We start from the raw sequence: 24,975 nt of genomic DNA, 5'->3' as shown, positions 1-24,975 counted from the left end.
TTTTCCACCAGTGCTACAGTCCTGTTGTAGAAGGTCCACGAGTTTGCCAGGACCAATTTTCCATTGGTGAAGCCATGTTGACTGTCCCTAAGCACATTCTAATTTTTCCAAGTAGCGTGTTGTCCAGGAAGCTCTGCTCCATGATCTTACCATACATGGCCTGTAGTTCTCTGGGTCTTTCTAGTTCCTCTTTTAAAAATAGAGATTTTTTTTTCCTCATTTCCAATCAGTAGGTACTTTGTTGATCTGCAGATATGATGGACAATGGCTTAACCGCTTCACCTGCCAGTTCCCTCTGGATTAATCTCATCAGGTACCTTGGACCTATGCCTTTTGAGGTTCCTTAGATGATCTCAAACCTGATCTTCTGCTAAAGTGGGTTGTTGTCCATTCTCCCAAGTCCTGCCTTTGTCTTCTTCAATTCAGGCTCTGTGACTGGCTCTCAGTTTTCAGAACTATTCTGTTCAGTTCACAGTTTGTCTCCTGACAGTTTTGCCTCCTAGGCTTGTGCAAAATCTTCTTGTGACTTACTATGAAGTTGAAGTTGCCATAACCAAAATCATTATCCATCTGTATCTCATACAATTATTATTTACACTATTGAATTCTCTGGAGATAAAATTAAAATAGAGCTTTTTTTTTTTCCGTCTCAAGCTTTTGTTTTTGAAACGTCTCTTTAGAAATCCTGTTTCCCAGGAGACAACTTGATGTGTCCTCATGCTTCCGAGAGACTTTAGTTCAATAGGTTCAGAGTTAATTGCCAGGTGGGAGTTTCCAGATGTTTATGTGCTTGCCCAAAAAGCTGCCCACTGGTAGCAAATGAACAGCTGGAAAGACACAATCCAAACACAGCATTTTTTAGCTGATTGACATATGTCTGGAAGGCATGGTGTATTTGAGAAAAATGGAATTGAAATTAGGAACAGTTTGGACTGAGCCCTTCATTATCAATAATTAGTCAATTAGTATTTTTCTTCAGATTCTGATATAATTCACAAGCACTGTACTGAGTCATTACCACCCATAGAAGTGGAGGATAGAAATAATGCATTGCTTTCACACTATCTTTACTTAATAGATATGCTGGCAAATGTTCATTATACTGCTGAACACGGGCAATTCAAAGGGGATGGATGGTGCAAATGTTTTGTAATGAAATATGAAGCCTTCCACCCAGAAGTCATGCTCACACCCAGACCAAACAGCTGAGGGCAAGTGAGCAGTTAAGTTGAGCTACTTAGGAGTTTACTGTGAGAAACCTTTTTTTTTTTCCCCACTGAAATAAGTGGTTCTGTACACAATCATGAGGTTCAGCAGGGAAAATTGATTGTTCTGAAATTGTGTTCCATCTGGGAAATCAAAATGAAAAGAATAAAAAAAAAAAATCATAAAATAACAAAACACATTTTTTCTCATTTTATTTTCTCTGCAAGAAAACCCAGCATAGCTGCTCCATATGACATTATTTCAAGACTCAGTTGTTTAGGATGCTGTGTTCCATAGTGTTACCTTGAGTGTCTAGTGCTGTGCTTTCTAAGCAACATTCTCCAGGAAGGAAGAGCCCTTTGGAGGGGTCACATGGAGGCACATTGAAAGACGTAGCCTAGGAAAAATAAGAACCTGGAAGAGGTTTTACAGTTGTCATTCCATTAAACATCACAGTACAAAGTACAAAGTACAAAGTAGAGATGAATTTTGATGTTTCAGGGAGGCGGGCAGGATGGTGCAAGAAAGAATATTGCTTTCATCCTAATGTACAAGGAGATGAAGTATAGAAATTCTTTCAGGATGGAAAAGAAGATATGTATTGTTTTATAAGAGGCCTCATGTTTTTGAAAAATACCAATTTAGCTGATGGCTAATGCTGCATATGCATATGCAATCCTGTGGTAAGGAAAGGGAAGACAAAAAATCCCCATCAACTGTCCTTTTCAAGTTCAAGTTTGAGGCCTGCTATGAACATTAATCTCCACATTATTTCATTTGGCCACTGCTGGGATGGAACTTCTTAGTCCCCTAGTAACCAAATCTTACTTAAAATAAACAAGATATTATTTTTCATAAAGATATTAGTTTTTACCCAACACTTGTGGGACAGATTGTAATTTGTGTGCATGATGTATATGAATGAAAAGGGAAAAGGAAAAAACTTCCACAGAGCATATATTTTGTCTCTGGAAAACAGGAGGGTTTTTTTGTCTGACCATATGAGAGAGTAGATTTCGTTTTCATTTCAAATTCTTCTAGTCTATAACACTGTGATTATTATATCAGTGATAACTGGATGCAGTCTGAGTTCTGTTTTGGGGAGTTTGATACTTCTATCACTTTTGAGAACAGGTTTGGAGAGAACTTGACAGAGGTTTCCCCCTGGGGAGAACTTGCCTCTCTGCACACACACACACACACACACACACAGACTGTGGATCTTGTGTGGGAATTTTCCACCTTCAGAGAAGGGTTGTCTTCTGCTTACTCGTCCTGAATTACAGTCATGGTACAGTAGGAGCTGCAGGACATTGTTACCCTGAACTGTCATCATGGCAATCACAATGAGGAGAAAAATATAGCTATCATTATGAGAGCTTTACACTGCATAGTTTATCTCTATAACAGTGTGCTATGATGTGCCTAATTAGACTGTATCAGCTGCTCCACGTCTGCTGCTAAAGGGAGACTTTCTTATTGTGTCTAGTAAACAGAGAGCTCTCAGCCTGTGATTTAGCACTGAAATTAAATTTAAGCATAGTTTCCCATTTGATTATCAGGCTATGGGTGACTTTTAAGGATCCTTTTCAATCCATTATTCCTGCTAGCTGTAAAGTCTGTCACAATTTCTTCCTCTTCTTTGGTGGATACAGACTAATTGAAAACTTACCCAGTTAAAGTTAGAGGGGAGCAAATCAAAATAATTCCAACTATGCAAACTTTTGATGATGTTCTATCTCCTTTTTTGATTGTCACCTTCTGTCGGAATCTCAATTATTGGGACATAATAAATGTCTCAATAACTGAGATACTTGTCTTGAATAAAGAGAATGTAACAAGACCTCCAGAAAGTAATACATCATAAGAAATAGTGAAAAAATTGTTCTTTTTCCACTTTTTCAATATGGAAAAAAATCCTGTTTTCTTGTCTATGCTAATCTATTAAAAACATGTAAAAGTGTGTATTTCTTCAGTAATATTATCTAAGGAAACAATTTTGAAAAAAACCAGTGAACATTGCATGGAAAAAATGCTCACAGTAGCAACCAAAGCTGAATAGAAGTTTACAGTCTACTGTTTACTCACCTGCTATGTATTTTATATATTATTGGGGAGAGGGTGGGTGGGTTAAGATGATGTTATGGGACTTGTTTGTTTCTTTGGTAGTCTCTCTGTACTTGTGCTGTGCTTGAAAGTCATTCTCAGTTTGAGGGACATGCTGCCTGAACCTTGAAAGATATGATACCTCCATTTCAAGAAGCTGGAGACATTCTGTAGTAATTTCAGAGAAAATGTCTTCTGCATAACAAGCACTTTTTTTTTTTTTTTTTGCTGCAGGAATTGGCAGGTTTTCAGTATACTGCAGTAAGAAGAAATAATTTGATCACATCAGACACACAACTGGAGTAAGATTTTGCAACATCAACCAGTTTTACCAAAAAGGAAGAGTAGAGTTGGGGAAGGAAGGCACAGGAGGGTCCTACTTTGACAGGTCTTTAGCCTTTTTAGTTGATAAGTTAATCTTTGGAAGAACCAAAGATGTAACCCATTGGTGTATCTCTGAAGTTCAAGTGACCTGTGGGTCAGGGATGTTCTTGGAGTCATTTTTTCGGCTTTGGCATGATTGTGTTTATGACTGGAAGCTAGTGAGTCCTTGCAGCAGCCAGTGCAGGGAGCTGGCTTTCTGGAGAGATGCAAAAAGAGCAATGAGTTTTGGTGGAGGTCAGGCTAAACAATAGAAATTTTCCTCTGCAGTAGGAAGTCCCAAGTCCTTGTTTGCCCTTTCCTTAAAGTACTTGGTATAAAAGAAAGGCGTGATACCTTTCAACATATGGTATCAAGGGGCTTGTTCCCAGCGCTGCTGCTGGAGCAGGAGTGGGATCTCATGCCCTATCTTGGGACTTTTGTGGGACCTTTGAGATCCTTAATCCTGTGCAGCCTTCTGTAGCTGACACTTAAGCATGTGTTGAAGGAAAAATAAGCACTCACAGGTACACTGTTGCTCACTTTCCACCAGGGTTCAGAGGAAGCTATGATAGCTTCATTTCTTGACTCTTGCCACTGACACACTAAGGAGAGATTTTATGATTGATTTACCGGAAATGGGATGAAAGTGGTTTGTTCTATGTCTCAATTTCAGAAGGATCTTCTCTGAAATAATGCTGTTACTGAGGTTTTTCTTTGTCTTTGCAGGCTGTGCCTTCCTAACATACTGCGAAAGGGAGTCTGCTCTAAAGGCCCAGAGTGCACTGCATGAACAGAAGACACTGCCAGGGGTGAGTCCAGACTGATAACTTTCTTTTTTTTTTTTAATGTAAAATGGGTTGCATATGGTGTTCTCTTTTCAGATTTGGAAGCATAAAGTCTCCGTTTGTTTGGATGATTCACTATTTGCATTGTGCTAATAAGATCAAGATACCACCAACCCACCCAAATGGTTTCCATGCACAAAACTAAAAGCTTTTTACCCTTATTGGGAGTCAGAAAAACAGTAATCAGCTGTTTATTGACCGAACCCAACCAGTCTTACTCAGCTGAGGAGCTGCTTTAGGATTCTGACCACTACAATGAAATATTAGAAGTCCTCACCAGGTGCTTCCTCTCACTACTTTTCTTCTCTGAAGCAAGGTTTGGCAGTAAGAAATCAAGAAACAGATCACATTATTGAGTTATCACAGAATGAAAACATATTCCTGATGACAAAGTGGTTTGACTCAGTTACTTTAGTATTCAAGCAGCTGTAGCAGATTGGAAAGGCGGTGAGACAAGGAGAAAAGAGAGAGAGGAAAGACGCACACAAGATAATGAGGAAAATTATTCACATGAGCAAGATCTAAGGTTCAGACAACACAAGCAGAACTAAAAATAGAATCAGCATTATGTGGGGAAGACCTGCCCTGCTGGGATGGGTTTCTAGTTAAGCAGTTACCCGGGGGAGGGAGTTATTTAGATTCAGCCAGAGTATGTGGATTGGGAACAGCCAAGTGCTCCTGTAGCTGGAATGGGGCTGGTTTCATAAAGACCAGGAGCCAGTGATCACATAACTGAGAGTGGGCTTCTGAGGGTTCCAGGTCGATCCAAAAATCTGTCTTTATTAGCTGGGGTTGAATGATTAATTCCTGTGTAGCTGTAACCTACCTTTCCACCAGATCTAACACACATCCCTTGCTCTGTGTTCTGAGGAAAGTGTTGATTCTGCTCTGCTTGTTTCCATCATCCTGGGTCTATTTACCTATTTCTAAGCCACCTTGCCAGTATGGAGATGCCCACGCACTTGCTCATCTACATCTATCTTTGCTTAAAAGGCCATACCTTATGCAAATATATACATACTTCATTGCCTAAAAATATTTCTGTCAGCTGACAACTCCCTCTGAATTATTTTTTTTTTCTAGAAACTCCTTAGCAGCAGATTGAAAGTAACTTCAGTCTTGGGAGGGGGGGGGTGTGTTAAGGTTTTCTTCCTCCTCCCCTTTCCAATGTTTTCTTTTTGTTTCTCTCTTTCCTGAATGATAAAACTGGATTAAAAAAAAAAAAAATAGGGAATATATTGAATAAGGATGTTTCAGGTAACATTTGAACATAAAGTTTCTGAAATATGCTTGAAATAAAATATGTATTTAATCAAAACTAGAGATGTGATGAATCAGGTGTCATGTATTTCAAAAAGACTAACTGAAATTCCAGATTTTCCACTGAGACTGTTGGCTCTTCTCATTAGGAGTGAGATCATTCTCTTGAACATGGAACTCTATCTTCTCTATGAGTTTAAAATCTCATCCTGAAATTGTATGATGATAATATCATCTAGAATACAGTGGGTCACTTAGATTGAAGACTCAAGTGTTGAAGAGAGAGGGCAAGGGATGATTTAGGATTTTATTTTTTTTCCCTAAATTCTTCATGTGTTCAGAGTTCTGAACCTCAATCTCTGTGTTAGAGACTTAAAATCACAAAAGTATTAAAGTCAAAACTATTTTCTTGGACAGTGGTAGAATTCATCCAACTTTTGCTTTAGGATCAAGACTTCCTTCAGAGGCTGCACTGACTGGTTCTAGATTACAGGGAAACAATTTCTTCCTTGGTTTGTGCAATTTCTGTTACATATACTCCATACTGCCTCTAGAAGGTTTTTTTTTTGCTTCCTTATACACTCTCAGGAGACACATCAGGACCTCATTGAACTGTGAACAGTGAGTCCTCTATCTAAAAGAGCAACCAGGTTTCATAGAGTTCTGAGCACTGATTTTCCCATCCCTTTGATTTCCAGTTCTCTTTGTCTCAGGATAAAGGGTTTTACTTTCCACCAGCAAACCCTCTTCATGCAGCTTTCTGCCAAGTTTCTGAACTCATCCTCTGAATGATGTCACTGTAGTTTATTTAAGGAAACCAGTCTTGTCTCTTGATAAAGTATCATGCCTGGATACTGTTTTATGGTTGCTATCCGAGTAGCAGAGAATTATTTATGACTTACCTGACTGTTCTTGATAACATGCACCAAAAATATCAACCATAGTTCATCACCATAAAATAAGAGACACTTTTAAGGTCAGGGGTCTAAGTTCTTATTCACATAAGTTCACAAATGAGACGTATATAACATCTTCTCTTGACACTCCACTGTCTGTGACACAAACAGCACGACTGAGGAGCCATCAAAAACAATTAACAGGCATGGTATAGGAAAAAATAAATAGTACTAGACTAAGTCATTCTTCCCTATTCCCTGGTAAACTGTACAATTCTTTGCTCTTGCAATATTGCTGTTTATATTCTCTGTATTATAAAACACAGAACTGAGTAATTCTTAATAATATGCACATGAATGGTAATGTATGGAAATGGTGAGGCATGAGGAGGTTTTGTCCAGATTCAGATGGCTTGCCTCTCAGCTATGCATCACTTTGTTTTTAGTGAAGTGGCTACATGCACATATTTTACAGTAATTACTTTCTGGATGTGCTTTGTAAGATGACAGAAATATGTTTCACATATTTCTATATTATATGTAGGACATAAACTCATCTTGTGGAATAATCAAAAGACTTCCAAGCAGGTATGTGTTGATTAATAAAGTCTTTATGGCACTTTGTTTTTGGGTGGGAAGGAATCATGATAGATATTTTGAAGCAACTAGAATGGAATGCAAACCATAAAACTATCAGTTGGATCTTCTTCATCTGAATTAGTAAATTAAGTTCTTTTGGGGAGTTTGAAATTGTTCTGCCCACTATGGAAGGCTAATGTAGCACAGTGTATATGTATGTGTAAAGAGCAGTTTGTGATTGTTGGACAATTCAGATTGTAGTGTTTACTTGTGATTGTTTATTTTACGTATAATAGAGTGACTGGATGATGAAGTATATTAGTTCTTTAATAATTTATAGAAATGCTTTGATGTTGCAGTAATTACATTAAAGGTCACATATCAAAGGTAATTTGGTTGAGCAGCTGTGATGGTTTCTCAGAAGCAATCAATATTGCTGTCCATGGCGCTGATTTCACCAAGGGGACTGCCAGATTAAAGGAGGCTTATTACCAGACAGACAGACACGGGGGAAATCAAGAACAGATTGGAGAGATGCACTATTCTTTTTCCTCACCTATAATTAACACTGTTCACCATAATCTGTGCTAATCCTTCATAGTGGGAAACCACCTTTTTTTCCTTTTCTTTTTTTTTAAACTTGTGTTAGAAAAAGTGAATTAAGGCAAGGGAGTATAATTTGGGGAGCAGGAGAGAGAATTAGAGAAAGTAAAAATTGGTTCACCCCTGGGATTTCTGATGCTGATATATCCCACAATGATAAAATTCAATATCAAAATCACAGGCCATGGTCCTGAGGAAAGCAAGGAAAGGGGGGAAAGTGATCTAGACAACGACAGTGCAAAGTATGGGAGAATTATATGCCTGCAGATTTTGTATAATATTAACTATTTGCCCCACAAAGCTCCACAGGAAAGGAAATCAGGGAAATAAAATTATGTTTTAAGTGTAGTCATTTTGATTACAAGTTATAGTGAAGCGAACTTTTTCTCCCCTTTCTTTTTTCTTTCTCAAGTGAATGGCAGAGGATAATGCTGAGAAATGTAATTACGCTATCAAGATCTACTTTTATTTATAGCACAAATAAACTGAGCTCTCGTATGATAAGCACAGCAGCATTTTTCTTCCCCTAGTTCTTTGTGGCTCTCTCAGGCAACGGGAGAGAACAGTCCATGTATACTTGGTTGGAGGCACTGTCTCTTTGCATAATGTTAAAACCTTCCTGTAAGACTTGCAAAGAATAACTATGAAATTAGGTATGTATGAAACTGTTAACCTCAGCAATCTGCAGGGCTTGTTCAGTCTGGGAAATAGGCTGGGTTTTCTTACTGTATCTATTCCTCTTGAAAGAGACAGTGGTACTACTGGTATGCTAAATTTCTCAGTGCGTAACATAATTAGTTTTCTCCCTAACGGTTCTGATATTCTTTGTCTCTTCTTGCCATCTAGAGAAAATGCATTCTGTTTTATTCATCATATGCAAAAATGTGCATCTTTAACATTAGAAGACAGGTGAGCTCATAAAACTCAAATTAAACACATTTTTTAAAAAAACAAAAACCATATCTTATTACAGTTGCCCACAATTTTTTTTCTCATCTTTGTTTATTTGTTTGTTTTTGTTTTGTTGACTTTTATGTTTGTTTTTGTTATTTGTTTGTTTGTTTATTTGTTTGTATAAAAAAGGTTTTTCCAATATTACTGGTCTAACCTGACTTAAAATTTTATGTATAAGTGAGGAAATACAGCTGAGCATAGAGGAGAGGAGGGAGGGTACCTTGCAAGGTCTGGCCTCTCTTAAATCCATGTAAGAAGGCTTAAATGAGACATAAGTGTCATGTGGGCTTCAAAAGTCCTGCACATATAACATGGATTTCACTGTTTAAGCAGACATTGAAATTTTACAGTCTTATTGTCTTTTTTTTTTTTTTTAATGTTTCAAAGCTTATTCCAAAAGCTTGTTAGAAAACCATTAAACCACATATCACCCTGCACACTGTGTTGTGCCAAAAATGGTATTATATTCCCACAACTTCCCATTTCAAAAGTTTTTCTCTACTGATGTAAATTGCAATTTGGTCAGCAGTGGTAGGCTGGATGGGTTCCATTGATTAAAGTAGCCTGCTGAACGCACAGCCTGCTCACCATGCCCTTTAGATTTTGAAAGAAAACACATTTAATTGTTCCCTTGGGAGAAACATGTCTGTTTTCTGAAGTTAAAAATGAAGATGAAAAGGAATAAAACCAGATTTGAGGTAAGAGATTTGGGAAGAAAAAAAAAAAAAAAAGAAGAAATACATAAAAAAATCCCCAGTCCTTCAGTCCTTCAGAAGTTCTCCTGAAATTCTCTCTTTAAGATCTTTGGATGTCAATGTCATGCTTAAAATGATATTTATTTTTTTTTTTACACCTGTTTTTTTTCCTTCTGAGTGACCAGCTAGTGAAAGTACTTTTGTATCTCGCTTTGGATAAAGCAGGACAGAGGTGAGGAAGAGGAAGCTATATGCACTTTCTATTTGCTAAAACCCCCTGTAGTTTGACACTGCTGTTCTGTTCACCAGATGAGATGAAACACCTGGGTCCTATCTGCTTGGTAAACATTAAAGTTCCATTTCACTAGTTAAAGATTGGCTTCTGTATCCCTATAAGGCAGCCTCTAGAATACAAAGTAAACTCTCTCGCTGCTACCCAGTCCAAAGAGCTTTGCAGAGACAGAGCACGGTGCCAGCATCCTGACAGAGCCAGCGTGTTGGCTGCACACTGTTATCTCAGCTGAGACTGGTGTGCTCATCACATTTGTGGTGGCTAACCACACTCAGCCTGAGATGAAAAATGGGAAAAGGCTTCCCGGTCACACCTGAGATTTGGTGACAATTGAAAATGATGTGCAAAAGAATAAATTATAAAGGTAGAATTGTTTTGTCTTTTTAATTTGATGCCTTTTGGATCTCAGAGGATGATTTCCAAGTTATTCAACAAAAGCTTTTGCTGGACCTTCATTTGCTTTATGTGTTACTCAATGACAACTTTTCTCTCTGACGTGTCTGCCATAGGAGGATCAATCTAATTTTATGTACAACTGTAAAGATGAATGATAAGTAGAAAGGATTCAGGCAAGTACAAGCTGAATAAATTATAAAGGGCAAATGATGACAGGACTGGGGGTCCCAAGAGACAGTGATATGATAACAGAAACTAAAGACGAATTTATGATGGATGTAGTTAGCATGTACTGAGGCTGTTAATTCTTCAGGGTAGTTTTACAACTTCTTGTGATTGGAGCAATCAAAGTATTTCATTTTAAAGAGATGCTGTATATTTTCACTTGTCTGTTCTGCATATTTGTATGTATGTCCTCATTTACATGCATAGCAGTAAACTCCCATAGGCGAGTCAAGCTTACCTCCCATCAAAGGACCCCTATTCTCCAAACCATAATGCCACTGTTTATGCATAAATAAATAGATAATGTGTAACGATTTGAGGGCAAAGCTGGATGTCAGGAAAAAAAAAAAAAGTTTCCATTTTCATAGAGCACAGCAATCAAAATTTTTTAGACCCTGCAAGTAACTGAGCACCTCCAGCTACTTTCAAAACCAAGCCTAGGGATTGAGTTAGTGCAAAGATCCCTGATGAAAAATTATGTATAACAAGTTTCAGGTAGGTCAAATTTTGGGCTTAAGCTGCTTTAAGAGCAGCTGATGCAGCATCATAAAGTTAGAAGCAAATCTGATCTCAGAGCAGTTCTTGATTGCATTTCATTCATACTCTTATTTCTAACTCTTGTTCCTTATTATTAAGAATATTTGCATGAAAATGATCTTTTTTCCTTCCTCTGAAGGGTTGTCTCTTGTCTGTGAGTAATGCTTACTCTGGCCTACATTTGTGAATACCATGGGCTGGATTCTGACTTCATTTACACAAGTGTAAATCAGCAATGATCTGATTGAGGTCAAGGGATTTATATGGTGTAGGAAAGAGCAGACTCAGCTATATTTGTCACTGCTGAAATGATGTCATCGTGAAAAGTACCGTAGCTCTAAATGGGGAAACATATTTTTACCAAGAATCTTTGCATGCGAATACATGATCTCACAGAACACTGAGCATCCCTGACACCTGCTGGGCCCTTCAATAGCTCCCACAGCCCTTTTGCCAGGGACAGGTCCCAGCCCCCAAACTGTAAAAATTAAAGATGATTGGTGTCTTGGTGTTTCACAGTGTTAACTATTAGATACTAATGAACCCTAGAACATTTGTATTGCCAGTTGTATCACCCACTGATTCGGCAATGATGGGATACACCCAGGAATAACTTACAAGCAGTAAACCTTCATTCCTCATCCCACGGTTCCCAGACACAGAGAGACAGAGGAAGAGAACAGACACCCTTTACCTTTTCATTTTTTCAGTCATATGGGTGATAGTGTGTGACATTACTTAGCCCAGGAGTTATTGTTCAGAGGCTAACCTTTCCATAAACACCCACTTCCTATATTTGCACTACAAAGTCTGTGATGGTTGCAATCTGCAAGGCCACTGTAAGTTTCTAGCAAAGCACTTAGTAGAAGATTCTGTATAATTATGTGATTTGGATTTCTCCCTGGGGTGATATGCCACCTATACTATAGCTTTACCAGCTGTACTACTCATAGCCTATCCTGGTGTGAGCTGTCTGCCTGATGTTTTTCGTGCTGTGTATACATCCCTTAAAATCCTTCAGATACTCAGAGACAATAAAATAATTATTCATTTTTTTTTTAAATAAAAGGGCTGAAGACTATGCATAAGAGTGATGGATCAGATGTGTATGTCTGCCACCAGAATCATTATCTTTGAAACACACAGACCTGTGTCCTCACCTAATGTAATTTAAATAGTCTATATAGTAGCAATGAAAACATGAAAACATGGACTTGAATGCTGTGGAGTAACTGCATTCCATGACTGTAATTCCTGGTGGGCAGTTCTACAGTAAGAACTTGAATCTTGCCTGAAATATTGTTTCTGGTAACTCTGCTTATGTATGTAGGTTAAGAACATCTATGCTTGTTGAAAACATTTCAGTTGCAGAATAGACAGCCTGCCAGCCTTACCATGTGAAATCCATCCACTGCCTGCAGATCCTGTAAAAAAAAGGATGTGTTTCCTGCATTAAATAATCTAAGAGCATGATTTGTGCATTAAACTTAAAACTGTTCTTTAAGTTAAGGACTCCCTGTAAAGAACGAGCTGAGCTGGAATGCTTTTGGGAGCAGCAGAAACTGTCCCATCTCTCTGCTTACGGATAACTTCTGATAGGACTTGACGTGATGTAACCCATTTAGCTGCCGTGTTTCCCTTCTGCTGCGCTCTTTCTCTGGCAGGGAGAAAGTGGTGGGAAGTGACTGACCATGAGATTGCACTATCAGTTGAGGAGAGCAGGTATCTGAAGTGATTTTGCTCTGTTGAGTAGCTGCAGTGAGAAACTTACAGTGGCACCGCATGTATGAGCTGCTGCACTTGGCAGGTTCCCAGCAATGTCAAATCTCTCTGATTAGTTTCTGTAAGTACAAGGACAAAATTAAGCCTAACCTATTTTTCAAAGAAGAAATGTGCATTTCCCATTTTTCTCTTTAATGGGAACTTCTTATATCTCGTGTCCCATGCTTTTTTTCCCCTCCCCTTCCCACCATGTCACGCCTTTAAAAAAAAAAATTTTTAAAATACAATTTCTTGTAAAAACATGTGCCTTCAAATTTCTTTGATTTCTGTAACGTATTTTGACCTTGATATGCATTCATTTTCAGCACCAAATGAATACTATGGTGCTAAAATGAAGTTGTTCTCTTACTTTCCCTTAGGTACAGTAAACCACAGTACTAAAATCCTCTGCTACTTTCTAGTGTGTATTTTCTTCCACATGTTGCAAAAAATGAGTGTTTTGATCTCTGGCTTTGTAGGCAGGTTTTGACAGAGCAAGTTTTGTCCAGCTATAACTAATCCATTCCAAGCTCAGGTTCTTCCTTGAAACAGATGGAGAAAATTTATTTTTCTCTTGTTCTTAGAATGGCTCAGTAATTTCTATGCTACTGTATTGACTTTGCACGGTAAATATGTAACTGATAAGACATGCTGGCGTGAGTTTCTGATTTCATTTACAGCTTTGATCAGTGGAAGAGCACTTTGTTTTCAAGGTGGTAAAACTGGAATCAGTTTTTCTTGGTATTTTTATTTATGGCTAGCTTACTGTCAAGATCTTCTTCCTTGGTAAACATTTGAGGTGTTGCTTCTGTCTTTTAGGTTACTTTGTAATGTCCTTTCTCAATGAAGTCACGCTAATTGTCTGCTGTCTGGCCGAGCATCATTTTCTCCTTTTCTCCTGAATCCCATCTCATCCTGCACGTCTGTCCTTGCCATCTCTTATCTCCTTTGTAGACTTGCTGGAAACATTACCCTGTGTTCCCGTAATGCCTGTTTGGTGAAATGAGTTGAGATTACAGCTGCTGAAGAGGAACACTCTGCTCCCCAACTACTTCTGCCTGGGAGAGCACATATTTTCTCCAGACAAAGGGAGAGGCTCAGCTTACTGATCATTTCCATGTTTTGTGATGCCACACGTATATAGATTGCAGAGTTGGCTTGTCCTAAACCTGATGTCTCTTGAAATTATGAGGCTTAGTGTGTATGAGCTTTTCAGTGTAAATTCATGTTGCCCAAGAGAAACAAGGCAGCCAGGAGAGGGTTGTATGGGCTGTGTTCTCTTGTTTGTTCTTCCTCAGAGCAATCGGGGAGTGACTGGGGACTGATTTCTGTGTCTGTGTTTATCCTGCACAGGGAAAGGGAGTGGGATGTACAGGGGGTGAACCTTTCAAACCTTTCAGGGTACCTGTTTGTTGATAGCAGCCTGCTGCTCCCACCTTGTTTTTTTTCTACCACTGCATCTTCACCTTGCTTGACATGACTCACACTTTCACCTGGGAGAGGAGAGGCTGAGACATTCCTGGGGAAGCTGGGCATGTGTTGCTAGCATTCAACAAGCACAGAGCTTCTGAGAGGAGCCTGAGAAAATGCTGATATTTGAGGGCTTTGTATGTGAGTTTTTTTGGAAGCTACAGTACAGGCTCTACAAATGTGGATACACTACAAAGAGTACAGAAGTGACACCCTTCAAAGACAGTGTCTCATGTCCCAGTGGAGGTCCCAAATTTATGAATATTGCTATGTGTTCCTCTTTCATTTTTAGTCAATTAAGCTTTAAACATTTCTACCAGCACTCTGAACCCAACCTGCCACAGCACAATGATAATGCTTCTAAAGTGAGCCTGTCCAAACTAATTTCATTGTCCTTGTTGAGTGAAGTGCAACCATTAAGCAGACAGCACAAATGGGCCCAGATAAATCGAGTATTTACAATTATTTCAGTTTGGATAATCTAATGTGATATTCACTGTGCAGCTAAGAATTATGTTTCTCAGTGAGGAGGGGCTGTCATTCAGTACTCTTGTTGGCTGGATGTAAATTCAGAGTAACTCCATGTGCTCTTGCAGAGTTTAAGCTTCTTTACATCAGTGCAGCTCAAATGAGGATCTTGTCCTCTTTCTGTAGAGGCCCTATAAATCTGAGTCCCTTCAGCTGTGCTTGCACTTTAGAGATACAGCCAAGGGAGCCAGAAGGTCATTTTTTTTTTCCTTTTTTTTTAAAAAAAAAAAAAAAAAAAATTATTTTTTTCCCTGGGCCAGGGTTATGTTGTTGAACTCGCTCACTTTAGGGAATCCAGCTTTCTCTGAGTGCCTCTTCACTCTCCAGCACTGAAACACAGACTGACAACTTGAGTTACCCTCCAGATCTGGCATTGCTGCTGACTTTCTGAGTAGCACTGCAATCAGAACTCCTCTTTATGGGTGCCTCTCTTTCTTGGTATTAACACCTTGTGGCTGTGCCCTGCCTTTCTACCAATTCCAGCTGAAAACTCATACCAATCCTGCTTGAAAGGCAAGGGATTTATACCAGCATATTGACATTAAAAGGCAGATTGCTGCTACTTTCTGCTTCATTTCTTTGCAGGATACATCACTTCTCATTCCCTCCTCCCAGTCCCCCCCTCTGCTCAAGCAGAGCACACTGTGTTGCTGGGCAATTTTCACCATCTTAATCACATTTGGGCTCAGTTGTTTTCCTGCAGACCCTGGAGTGTGCAATGCTTAGGCCTTGGTTATTAGTTTACACAATATATGAAGCCCATTAGAAGAGGATAATCAGGGCTTGGAGAAGGCCACCTCACTCGTTATCTGAGGAGGTTATGTTAAGCCTCTGTAGTTATTAATCATACTTTCCCATGCAGATAGCTGAAGATTAAGAGTCACATTTATCCTCTTTGATCCTCATTCTTTCGCACTGATGTGCAAACGCTCTTTATAATCGTTGTTATTATGGTTATTCATAGCCCATCCAGTCAGCCAGGACTGCTCCTGAGATGTCGCTTGAAGTCTTGTACCTATCCGTGGTGGTGGCCTGATGATACAGATCAGAGCCACTGGAGGTCTCTCCATTTGAAACTCGGAAAACATCCTTGAGAGTCCTAGAAAGTCTCTGCTAGCTATTATTGAATTGCAGTATCTTGTCCAGAGGCCAAGAGAATTCTGAACAGAAGCCGACACCATTATAAGAGCCAAGTTTAACAGCAACCCTCTTGATTTCACTTGCCTTGCTTTTTAATACCAGCTCTAACCTTGAACTTTGACTAAGATGATATGCTACCTTGTGGCTTTTTGAAACCTAGCCTAATGCCCTTTTAATCAAAGTGAATGATCCTTTTTCCATACTTCATTTTTAAAGCACTTAAGTCAACTCAGATAAAATCAGAATTTCACCAAGTGGACTCAACATTGTTAAAAAAAAAAAAAAAAAAGGGTTTAAGAATGAAAGCATTTACTCCATCACAGAGATTTTTTTTCCCCTCAAAATATGTTTAGGTTTTTATTATATTTTTTTCTGATATCCTGTGTACACATGCACATATATTCACTTAATACACAAAAAACAACTCCCCAGAAAAACTTTCTTAAAACCCAAGTAGCTGAAGCATTTTCTCCAATGACTCTAGTCATGGAACTTTTGGTTCAATAAAATTAAAGATCAAACAATAGTTAACAACTAACACCATCCAACATTTAGAGCCTGCACAACCATCCAGTCACAGATCACATCAGTGTACAACTACTTCCACTGCTTGCACACCTATTCCTTTCCTTCATGTCCACTACCAGCTTTACAGAAGCTGTCCTCCAATTGTTTTCTTGTTCCCCTTAAATAAAACTTTTTCTGTGAGTGGGCTTAGTTTCTGAAGCAGTAGCCATGTCAGTGACACGCAGAAATTCAAAACTTGGAGACTGTAGTATCTATCATGCAAATTTAGAATCACCTGTTCATTCAGTTGTTAAAACCTGAAACTCTCCTTTGAACCTGGAGTGTGAGTTACCATATATGTAAGTTTTTCCATCCTAAAATTGTTTCTCAACCTATGAGGAAAGGTAAATTTCCAGGATGAACCTCATTACATTTCTCTTTTGACTGAAATAAATAAAATTCCAAACTCTGATTTCTCCTTAAGAAGTCTATCTCATCTCCAAATGCTGTGCTTATATACCAGTTCTGTATATCTAGAGGAAATCAGTACTGCTGTACTGACTGAGAGGTCCACAAGATTCTTGTCATATCATAATCTGATTTCTCCTTTTTTCTCTTATTTCTGCTTCTTTTGTATTTTTGTCTTCACCTAGACAGCATGCTTGATAACGCATAAGACCTTTGCTAGGGCATTACAGCTGTTTTTTTGGTTGGTTGTTTTAGGGTTGCAGGAAGGACATGTTTATTTTTGGGGTGGATCTTTTGTTGCTATTATTTGTTTGTTTGTTTGTTTGTTTTATTTTTTAATGAAAATATTTTCTTTAGAAAATGTCGAGACCTTTTGATTTGGGGGCTCACAGTGGATTTGATCATGCATTTACGTGAAGACTGGATCTAATAGAAAAATCTCACTCAAATGAAAAAGCCAGTGTCCTAGGGTGACACTTTTTGACACTTTTACCCTAAACCAGGACAGCCAGAAAAGCAGAAATCAACCCAAACAGGCAGGCATGACATTTGCTTGACATATGTAGCTTCCCTGATACAAATCCCTGCACTACCTAATTCAAACTAAAAAGTTAACAGAGACTGTCTTTTCTCTGCACCCCTGCCAATAAATTTCCTATTCACCTGTTCCTTGGCTATTTGGAAATATTTGCACACATGCCTCCCTTATTATCTCCTTCTACTCCTCCATTTTTATAGAAATTGCTACTTAATTTTCTGGAAATGCTAAGGATTTTTTTCAGTGGATGAATATTTTGGTGTGGTTCATTGAGGCACAATACCAGACCTGGATGACTTTAAGATGAATGTATAGGTTTTTGATAATGCTCATCATTATGAGAGGGAACAAGGCACACAGATGGAGTTTGCTGTACACGACCTCAGGTTTCATTAGGATGTCAGCAGGTCCTCAGCTGTCTCTGTGCAAACTGGTCCCCTTTGCCCTCCCTGAGGTGGGAAAGTGAGGCTGTGAGAAAGTGAGGAGGGAAAACACCTAAATAAAGCGCAGTTTTGAAGGCTGAACTAGACCCAGGATTTCCAAACTCCAGATTCAATACTTTTCTTATGTAACAGAACTCAACAAACCCACCTTTGCCTTGATATCATAACTACAAAATGGAGCTAATTAACTTTCCCCCAGTGTTAGCTCTTCGACTGGTAGACATTTAGAGTCCTCCAGAAAAGGATTTTTCCTTTCATATGCATCTGTGTTTGTGTACAGTGCTTAGCAGAGACAACTCCTGCTTTTGACTACAGTGTCCTAGACACTTCTGTGATGCTGACAAAGGATGATAACTGTTGGGAGGGAAAAGCTTTCTTCCAATATAAGTTGATGGCTCAGGAAGAATCTTGCCTTTCAGAAGGGGGTTGCCTCTCTTCTCTTTCTCATGATTGACCTAAAAATAAATAAGGAAAGAGTGACATTCTTACTTGTGTTTTATTTTTATATTTTTTTTTCAAGAAAGGAGAATTTCTCTTAGACTCATGCTGTACTTGTCCATACTGTATTTGACATCTGCAATAAAATTTGGGTCAGATACACTTGTCAATAAGAAGAGGCATCCTACAAACAGCCCTGTGCTTGTGTTAGGGTCATGTCAAGAACAGTAGAGACTGTTGTCACTGCACTGAACCTCTGCATTGTGTCAAGTATTCCTCACTTCTCTCCTCTCTGCTTCTCTCCAAGACATAATCCAAGATGCCTATCATGTTCCAACACATCTCACCAAAGGGCACAGAAAGAGGAGATGGTTAGCAGGGAGCAGAACTCCTCCAAGTTGCTCCAGCATCAATGAGCACAGGGAAAAATGGAGCATCCATTGTCATATGTCTCCACTTTCGTGAGTGAGAATTGCAGGAAAAGTGTTCTCCTCAAGGGGAATTTCAGGTTTTTTCTTGTTTTTAAGCACAAGGTGTATATTGGGGTTGTTTTTGTGAATGAATAGTGTCCTGGGGACAGATGAGGGAATCACATGCTGACATGAAAGAGATGTTCTAGGAAACTTCCTTTCCTTTCCTTTATTTTTAGCTGAAGGTCTCCTATGCTGCTCAGAGGTGCACAAACATCAGACACATGTATGTAAAAAATATTCTACCTGCTTTGTCTAGATCTCCTGCTACATCTCTACACTGTCCACCAACAGCAGGAAAGTTCACGTGCTATTAGAGACCTGCACCCACCTCTGACCAGAGGTTCACATCCAGAGATGGCCCTTGGCCTTAATTGCCTCATACATCTTGCCCTGATAGTTCTGGATCAGCACCCACAGCAGTGTGGTGGCTCAGGATATCTTTGTATGCCCGTCTTTTAGTTTATTAGCATGTTTGTAATAGTCAAGAATGCTTTCAACACTGAGCTTCAGCCAAACCTCTTCCAGTTCTGGTGAGACAATGGGAAACAAGGAGGAGGGGAGACTGATTTCATTTCACTCATACTTCACAAAAAGCTTAGAAGAGAGGTCATTTAGGTAAAGGAACTATTTGCTCTGAGTTTAATGCCCAAAGTTGGTCTGATGTGCTGGAGTTTTTCTGTCCCTGAATAGTATTTTCTGAGGTAGACAGTGAAATCTAGCTCCCCTCAGAAGTGCAACACCTGGCTCTCCTCTGTACAAAAGCCCTTTCACGTGACCAACACATCAACAATTCAGTGTCACCTGCTTTGGCACTGCACACCTGCACTTTCCCTCCCTTCCTGTCCTTCCTTTCCCTTCTTTTTCCAAAGCCTAGTGACATCCTTTGCTATATTTTAGGTGCTAGCATAGATCAAAGTCCTCTCAGGATCAAACAACATGCTGCATACAATCCTTACGGTAACAAACAAGGTCTTTCACTGACAGAAACACATTTCTGCGCTGAATTTTCAGCAGTCTATCAGACTTGATTCAAGGGTAGCTTTTGATTTCACAAGGAAATCTCTCCTGCCCTTCCCCCCAGTTCTTCAGACACAGGGGGAGGGGAGAAAAACCCCACTCAGTTTGCCTAGGAGAAAAGGGAGAAGAGTTTTCTTGAAACTTTGGGGACAGAATTAATATTCCCATGATGTATGTTTTATTTGTTGTATCAAGTAGCAGCCAGAGACCTTTAACAAAGGATGAATGCATCTAATGTAAAAAGCAAGGAAGGCAGAGGACTGAGACACTTGCCTGAGTGTTTCTTATGTCATTCTGATGGCATTTTTTAATATCTTGTGGTCCTCACTTCCCAATAAGGTCTTTCCCACTCAAATATCTCTTCAATAAGACCTTTGATGTTTGAAGTGACAGGTGGGTCCAAAGTATATTTTGAAAGTTGGATAAATGGGTTTCAATACAGGATACTAGTTACTATGGGCAACTATTTCCTATGAGTCCTGTCTTTGTACAACTTCAAGCAAACCTTCAAAGGAGATAAAGTGAAAATATAAGTATTAATGTACAGTTTTATGACTAGCTTGTATCTTTTGTATTCTATCTCTTGGGGCTTCTGAAAAGCTGGATGAAAATTTAAGTGATGTAGATGCTGAAAATTGAATGCAAATACTAATTTTGCAAATCCCATTTGCAGAGTTTCACTTTAGTTTTCAGTACTCTGAGAACACTCTTTGCTGCACAGCTTAGGGTTTTGTTGTGTTTTATTTTTCAGACCATTTGATAAAAATTCTTTTTAAATTATTTTCAAAAGACAATTCTGCTTGAACCTTGGAAAAAAAATCCCAACAACATTTTCTTTGACACTTTCTATACAGTCAGAAAAATGGAAAAATAAGGAATGTAAACACTAAGTAATACTCCTCTCAACATTAATAGAAGAAAAATCTATATTTTTGCTGGGGAAAATAATTGCTGATTAATATTTCTGAACAAATAATCCTCATTCTCCATAATTCGCATTCTATTATTAAAAAATCAATCTGTAGAAAGCTCTTCTTAATAATTAAGGAATGTTACTGTTTACTCATAATGTTACTGGGTTTGGAACTGTTCTGGTTCATCCTGAATCACAGAGATGGAAAAAAACCACTTACTTATAAGTGGCATACAGATGAAACATATTGCTTTCAAGAAGAAAATTAGAAATCCTCCCTTGATGCCCACTTCATCAGGGTCTGTTTATTTGCCAGGAGAGTCTTAGTTTCATTCCTAGTTGATATTTCTTCTCTAATTTTGAACATCCACTATTCTTAGGGTACAAGTATCTGGCTCACAGGTCCTCAGAAGATGTGAAAAATGTAGATGATATGCTCTGAAAAACTGTTTGTCAGGAAGCAAGAACACGAACCCACATCAGTCTGTGATTACCCATTATGGGATCACACACTTGCTGGCTTTCCTCAATGGCCTCTCCTCTGAAGTGCATGCAGGGTAAATAGCTGTTAATTTCCTTGCTGCTTAGAGTGCATTTTCTGTCTTGTCTGAAGAGAGGAGGTGCTCCTTTCTCCCTGAAGAGTTTCTTTGTGCATTGGTTTGGATGAGACAATCAGGAGTGAAAGTCCTCTAATCACCACATTCTCAAGTGACATGCAGTGTGCCTTTCTCTCCCACAGTTAATTCCTTCAAATTCTTTCCTCACAAAGTTGAGTATTGTCTAAGTTTCTTCCCCAAAAAATATCCCTGCTGGTCATTACAGATAGCTGATGCGGTAACTCAGATGCATGAGAAGCATCACTGAGAAAAAAAATAAAATAAAATCGTCAAAATAATTATGAATTCACAAACTGGAATGAAATTTCAAACCTCCACAAGGCAGGAAATGGTTACACAAAACAAATCATAGTGTGTACATATGCGTTCTAATATGAGGAAATATGAGCAATACATGGGAGGCATAGAGAGATGTGGACTCCAACAAGTTCATTGAAAATTAACAAACTTTCAAATCTATTCCAATTGTGACTCCTCACCTCTGGATCATAATTTCATCTCCTTGCCTACCCTCAAAGAAATAAATTCAAAAGGAAACCTAAGAAAAGTGTTTTATGGGAAATATGGAATGGTTAAATGGAATTAACATTTTACTTTTTTTGAAAAGAATGCATTCGTAGTTTTTTCAGATTGTCTGTGAAAATGAGCATTATACAAACCTTCAAAAGTACACTGAAGCAATTTCATGTAATGAAAACAGCTTCATTTAAATGAAAATACTGGTGTAATTCTCATTAAGATTTAAATTTATGAAAAATAACACATAGAATGATCTTAAAGTGATTTAAAAGAAAAGGAGGACCCTAGCTAAACTGGAAAACATCAAGAGGTGCTGAAACAGCTCTCAGTGAGGAAGGGGAAGACACTTACAGGAAGAGATTGGTAAAACCCTGTTACATTAAACTCTAGATTATGACCCAGAATGTGTGGACCAGCTCATCACCGTCCTCAAAGGGCAGGAGGCACTGACAGCTTTTCTTTACTGCCTTATTCACCACCATAGGCAAATCTTCCCAGTTCTAAACCTGCTCTGTACAACCGAGGCATCTTTCTTACTGGTTGCCAATTTCCTTGATGAAGCTCAGGGTGCCAGGCTGTGTGAGCTATCCTGCCATGTTTGGCTCTTTGGGCATCCAGCCAGGCCTTCAGGTGCCCTGGGGCTGCAATCTCTATGCCCACCTTGGCCACCAACACTGTGATCTGGGGGACCACTTCCCCCTGGGGTGGGTGGGCAGCAGTGGGAACATGCTGGAGCCTGTGGGATCTACTACAGGAGGATGAGACAGCCGGGAGCATATGGCCTGTGCGTGCACGTCGCATTTCTGCTCGCTGCTGACTCACCGGTGCCTCCGCGCCCGGCGCTCACGTGTCTGCCAGAGGTTGCCTCTCCCTGTGGTGAAGCCCCACTGCTGTTTATTTGATGTCATCCCGGGAGTCCGCAGTTTTAAGCGGTTGTGTGGAAAAACTAGAGGCTTTCTGAAGTTGGAATTAAAGCACAGTTTTACTATTCCGAAGGGAAGACAATGAGGAGGCTCTTCAGGCTTTGTCTGTTGCTGGTTTTGATCTCTCTCTCTGAGAATTAGTCAATTACAAATGACTCACTTCAGTGCGGAGAACCCAAGTTAGTACTGGGGGAAGAGATGAAGTTGATTGGATTTTCTGTCAGTATGTGGGTAGGTTTTTCTTATATATGTGTTCAGTATCTGTTTTGTTCTGCTCTCAGTTGGAACCAGTGAAAAATCTTCATCTGGATTCCCAGAAAGTAGAGCTAAGTCAAGGACACGATAAACCTCTCTTTTCATGTGAGATATCCATTATGTCCATTCCCAGTAAGTGTGGGAGGAGGTGGAACAGGGCTTAGTAAGCTGATGGTAGAGCTCTTTTATGTCCAAAGATGTTGTTTTTCTTATACTGGGAAGCTGGTGGGAGTTGTGCAGTGAGTAGGTGAATACAATTCTCAGAGGCTGGCTTGGTAGTGGCAGACGTGCAAGTTAAACTGGAAAATGCAGTCATGTGATTTGACTTTCAGATGAAGCTAAAGTGGGAGCAATATTCTGGTATTGCAGTGTTTTTGTGTGAGCTCACTGATCTCAGCCCCTTTACATAGTAACTCTTCCTTATCTCAAAAACTCTATCCCTGAGATTTGGTGTTTAAGGTTAGCTGTAAGCATCTTTATAGGCATCCCAGGCCATCCTACGATTTCCTGAGTGATTTCTCGCTGTTTTTTCCCCATGGTTCTTTGATGTTTTATAGCGTAGAGAGCCCTGACACATGATCCTACATGGTATGGTTGGTTGTCCTCTAGAAAGCAGAGTGGACAGGGTGAAGGAGATTATTGCCCATTTTCAGTCTCATCTGAATGTTCCCAAACTGTCTTTATGAAAAATCAGCTGGGTGGTTGAAGTTATTTGAATTGCTGATCTGTACAAACCTGATTAATCTGAGCCTGAAGGCAAGATTACTGCCTCCCTGTAGTACAGAGAGATGCCCAGGTGAGCGTGGCACTGCTGCCATGAGCTAGTTGGGTTTACAGCTCAGATGCTCACCTGTAGCCAGTCTGGCTAGGAGCTGCTTACCTTTGGTACCACACATTCCTGGATCACTATCCCTTACATCTACAGAGCAGTCATTAACACTTTGAATTCCCACACCCAATAGCTCTCCTTGACAGATGACATTGCTTCTTTTGTCAAAGCTTGGCTGTACTTACCAAGTGGCCTTCTGTAGGGAGGAAAAGGCAGGGAGCAATGGGGACGCTCTATTTATTTCAAGCACCTATACATAGGATGCTGTATATCTGGAAAGGAAATATTCAAGCCAGACTTTCAGGAAAGCACTCCATGGGAGATGGAAATAAAGCACTGGGACTTCAGCATTTCCTCTTGTGCTTGGCAAAATAAAGCTGACCATTCTTGCTTTGAAGTAAAAAGAAACAAAAAACCCATCCACTAATTTGGTTCCAGGTGATCCTGGGAGGAAATGCCAACCACTGCTTGAGATGTAAGGTTTCAAATTTATTACCAGGTTAACTATTAGAAATATAGATTATATTGGGCAAATAATTTTGCCTCTCTGAGTCTTGGGCTTTCACCCATAAAAGGAAGACAAAGCTCCTGACCTCTTTTGCAAAGTGATATAGAAAAATCATGTATTTATTGTCCAGTCACCTGCTCCCCCTGCACAGGAGAAATTTCATTTTTCTCTTTAACTTTCACTATTGTCAGGTGCTGGCAAGAACTTCTAAAACACCAACTGTTTTCCCACCTCCTGGCTTTTAAAAACTGTAAGCCCTGAAAATAAATTTGAAAAACAACAACCAAGCAAAAACCTGAATTTATCATTACCTGGTAGGTCTGGATAGGGCTATTCATGAGAACAATCCAAAGGCCTTCACCTTGACTTCCCAACATAGTTTGATGTGATTTTAATCTGATTATTAGACTCTTGATACATCTTGCAAGCTTGTAAAAGATTCATTGCTGGCAGAAACATTTTCGTTACTGGGGAAACTTTTTGTTGTTGTTGATGTATGTGTTGCCTGCCATAAATACTCATCCAAGAGCCAAAGGTCATTTGGGAGCTGCTTAGCAGCTTCACTCTCTGAAATGAAACTCGAGTGTGTTGGATCTGCAGCAGAAAGCCGGGGGTGTAAAATAGATGAGGGAAGCATTCTGTAGTGTTCAAGCAGCCAAATTATTTTCTGT

At 39.3% G+C, this 24,975-nt stretch overlaps 1 protein-coding gene across 31 annotated transcripts in view; it reads left to right on the top strand.

Annotated features, from left to right (window-relative positions):
• Window positions 1–24,975, top strand: part of CELF4 (CUGBP Elav-like family member 4) — a 670,877-nt gene that overhangs the window by 86,236 nt on the left and 559,666 nt on the right. For all 31 annotated transcript variants that reach the window (XM_058865121.1, XM_058865118.1, XM_058865105.1 and 28 more), the window contains exon 2: window positions 4,402–4,484. In XM_058865121.1, the coding sequence (XP_058721104.1) occupies window positions 4,402–4,484 (83 nt within the window). The remainder of the gene's footprint in view (window positions 1–4,401; window positions 4,485–24,975) is intronic.

Source organism: Poecile atricapillus, chromosome Z, assembly GCF_030490865.1.
Source record: "Poecile atricapillus isolate bPoeAtr1 chromosome Z, bPoeAtr1.hap1, whole genome shotgun sequence".
Lineage (NCBI taxonomy): Eukaryota > Metazoa > Chordata > Aves > Passeriformes > Paridae > Poecile > Poecile atricapillus.
This window is presented reverse-complemented; position numbering and strand designations above follow the sequence as displayed.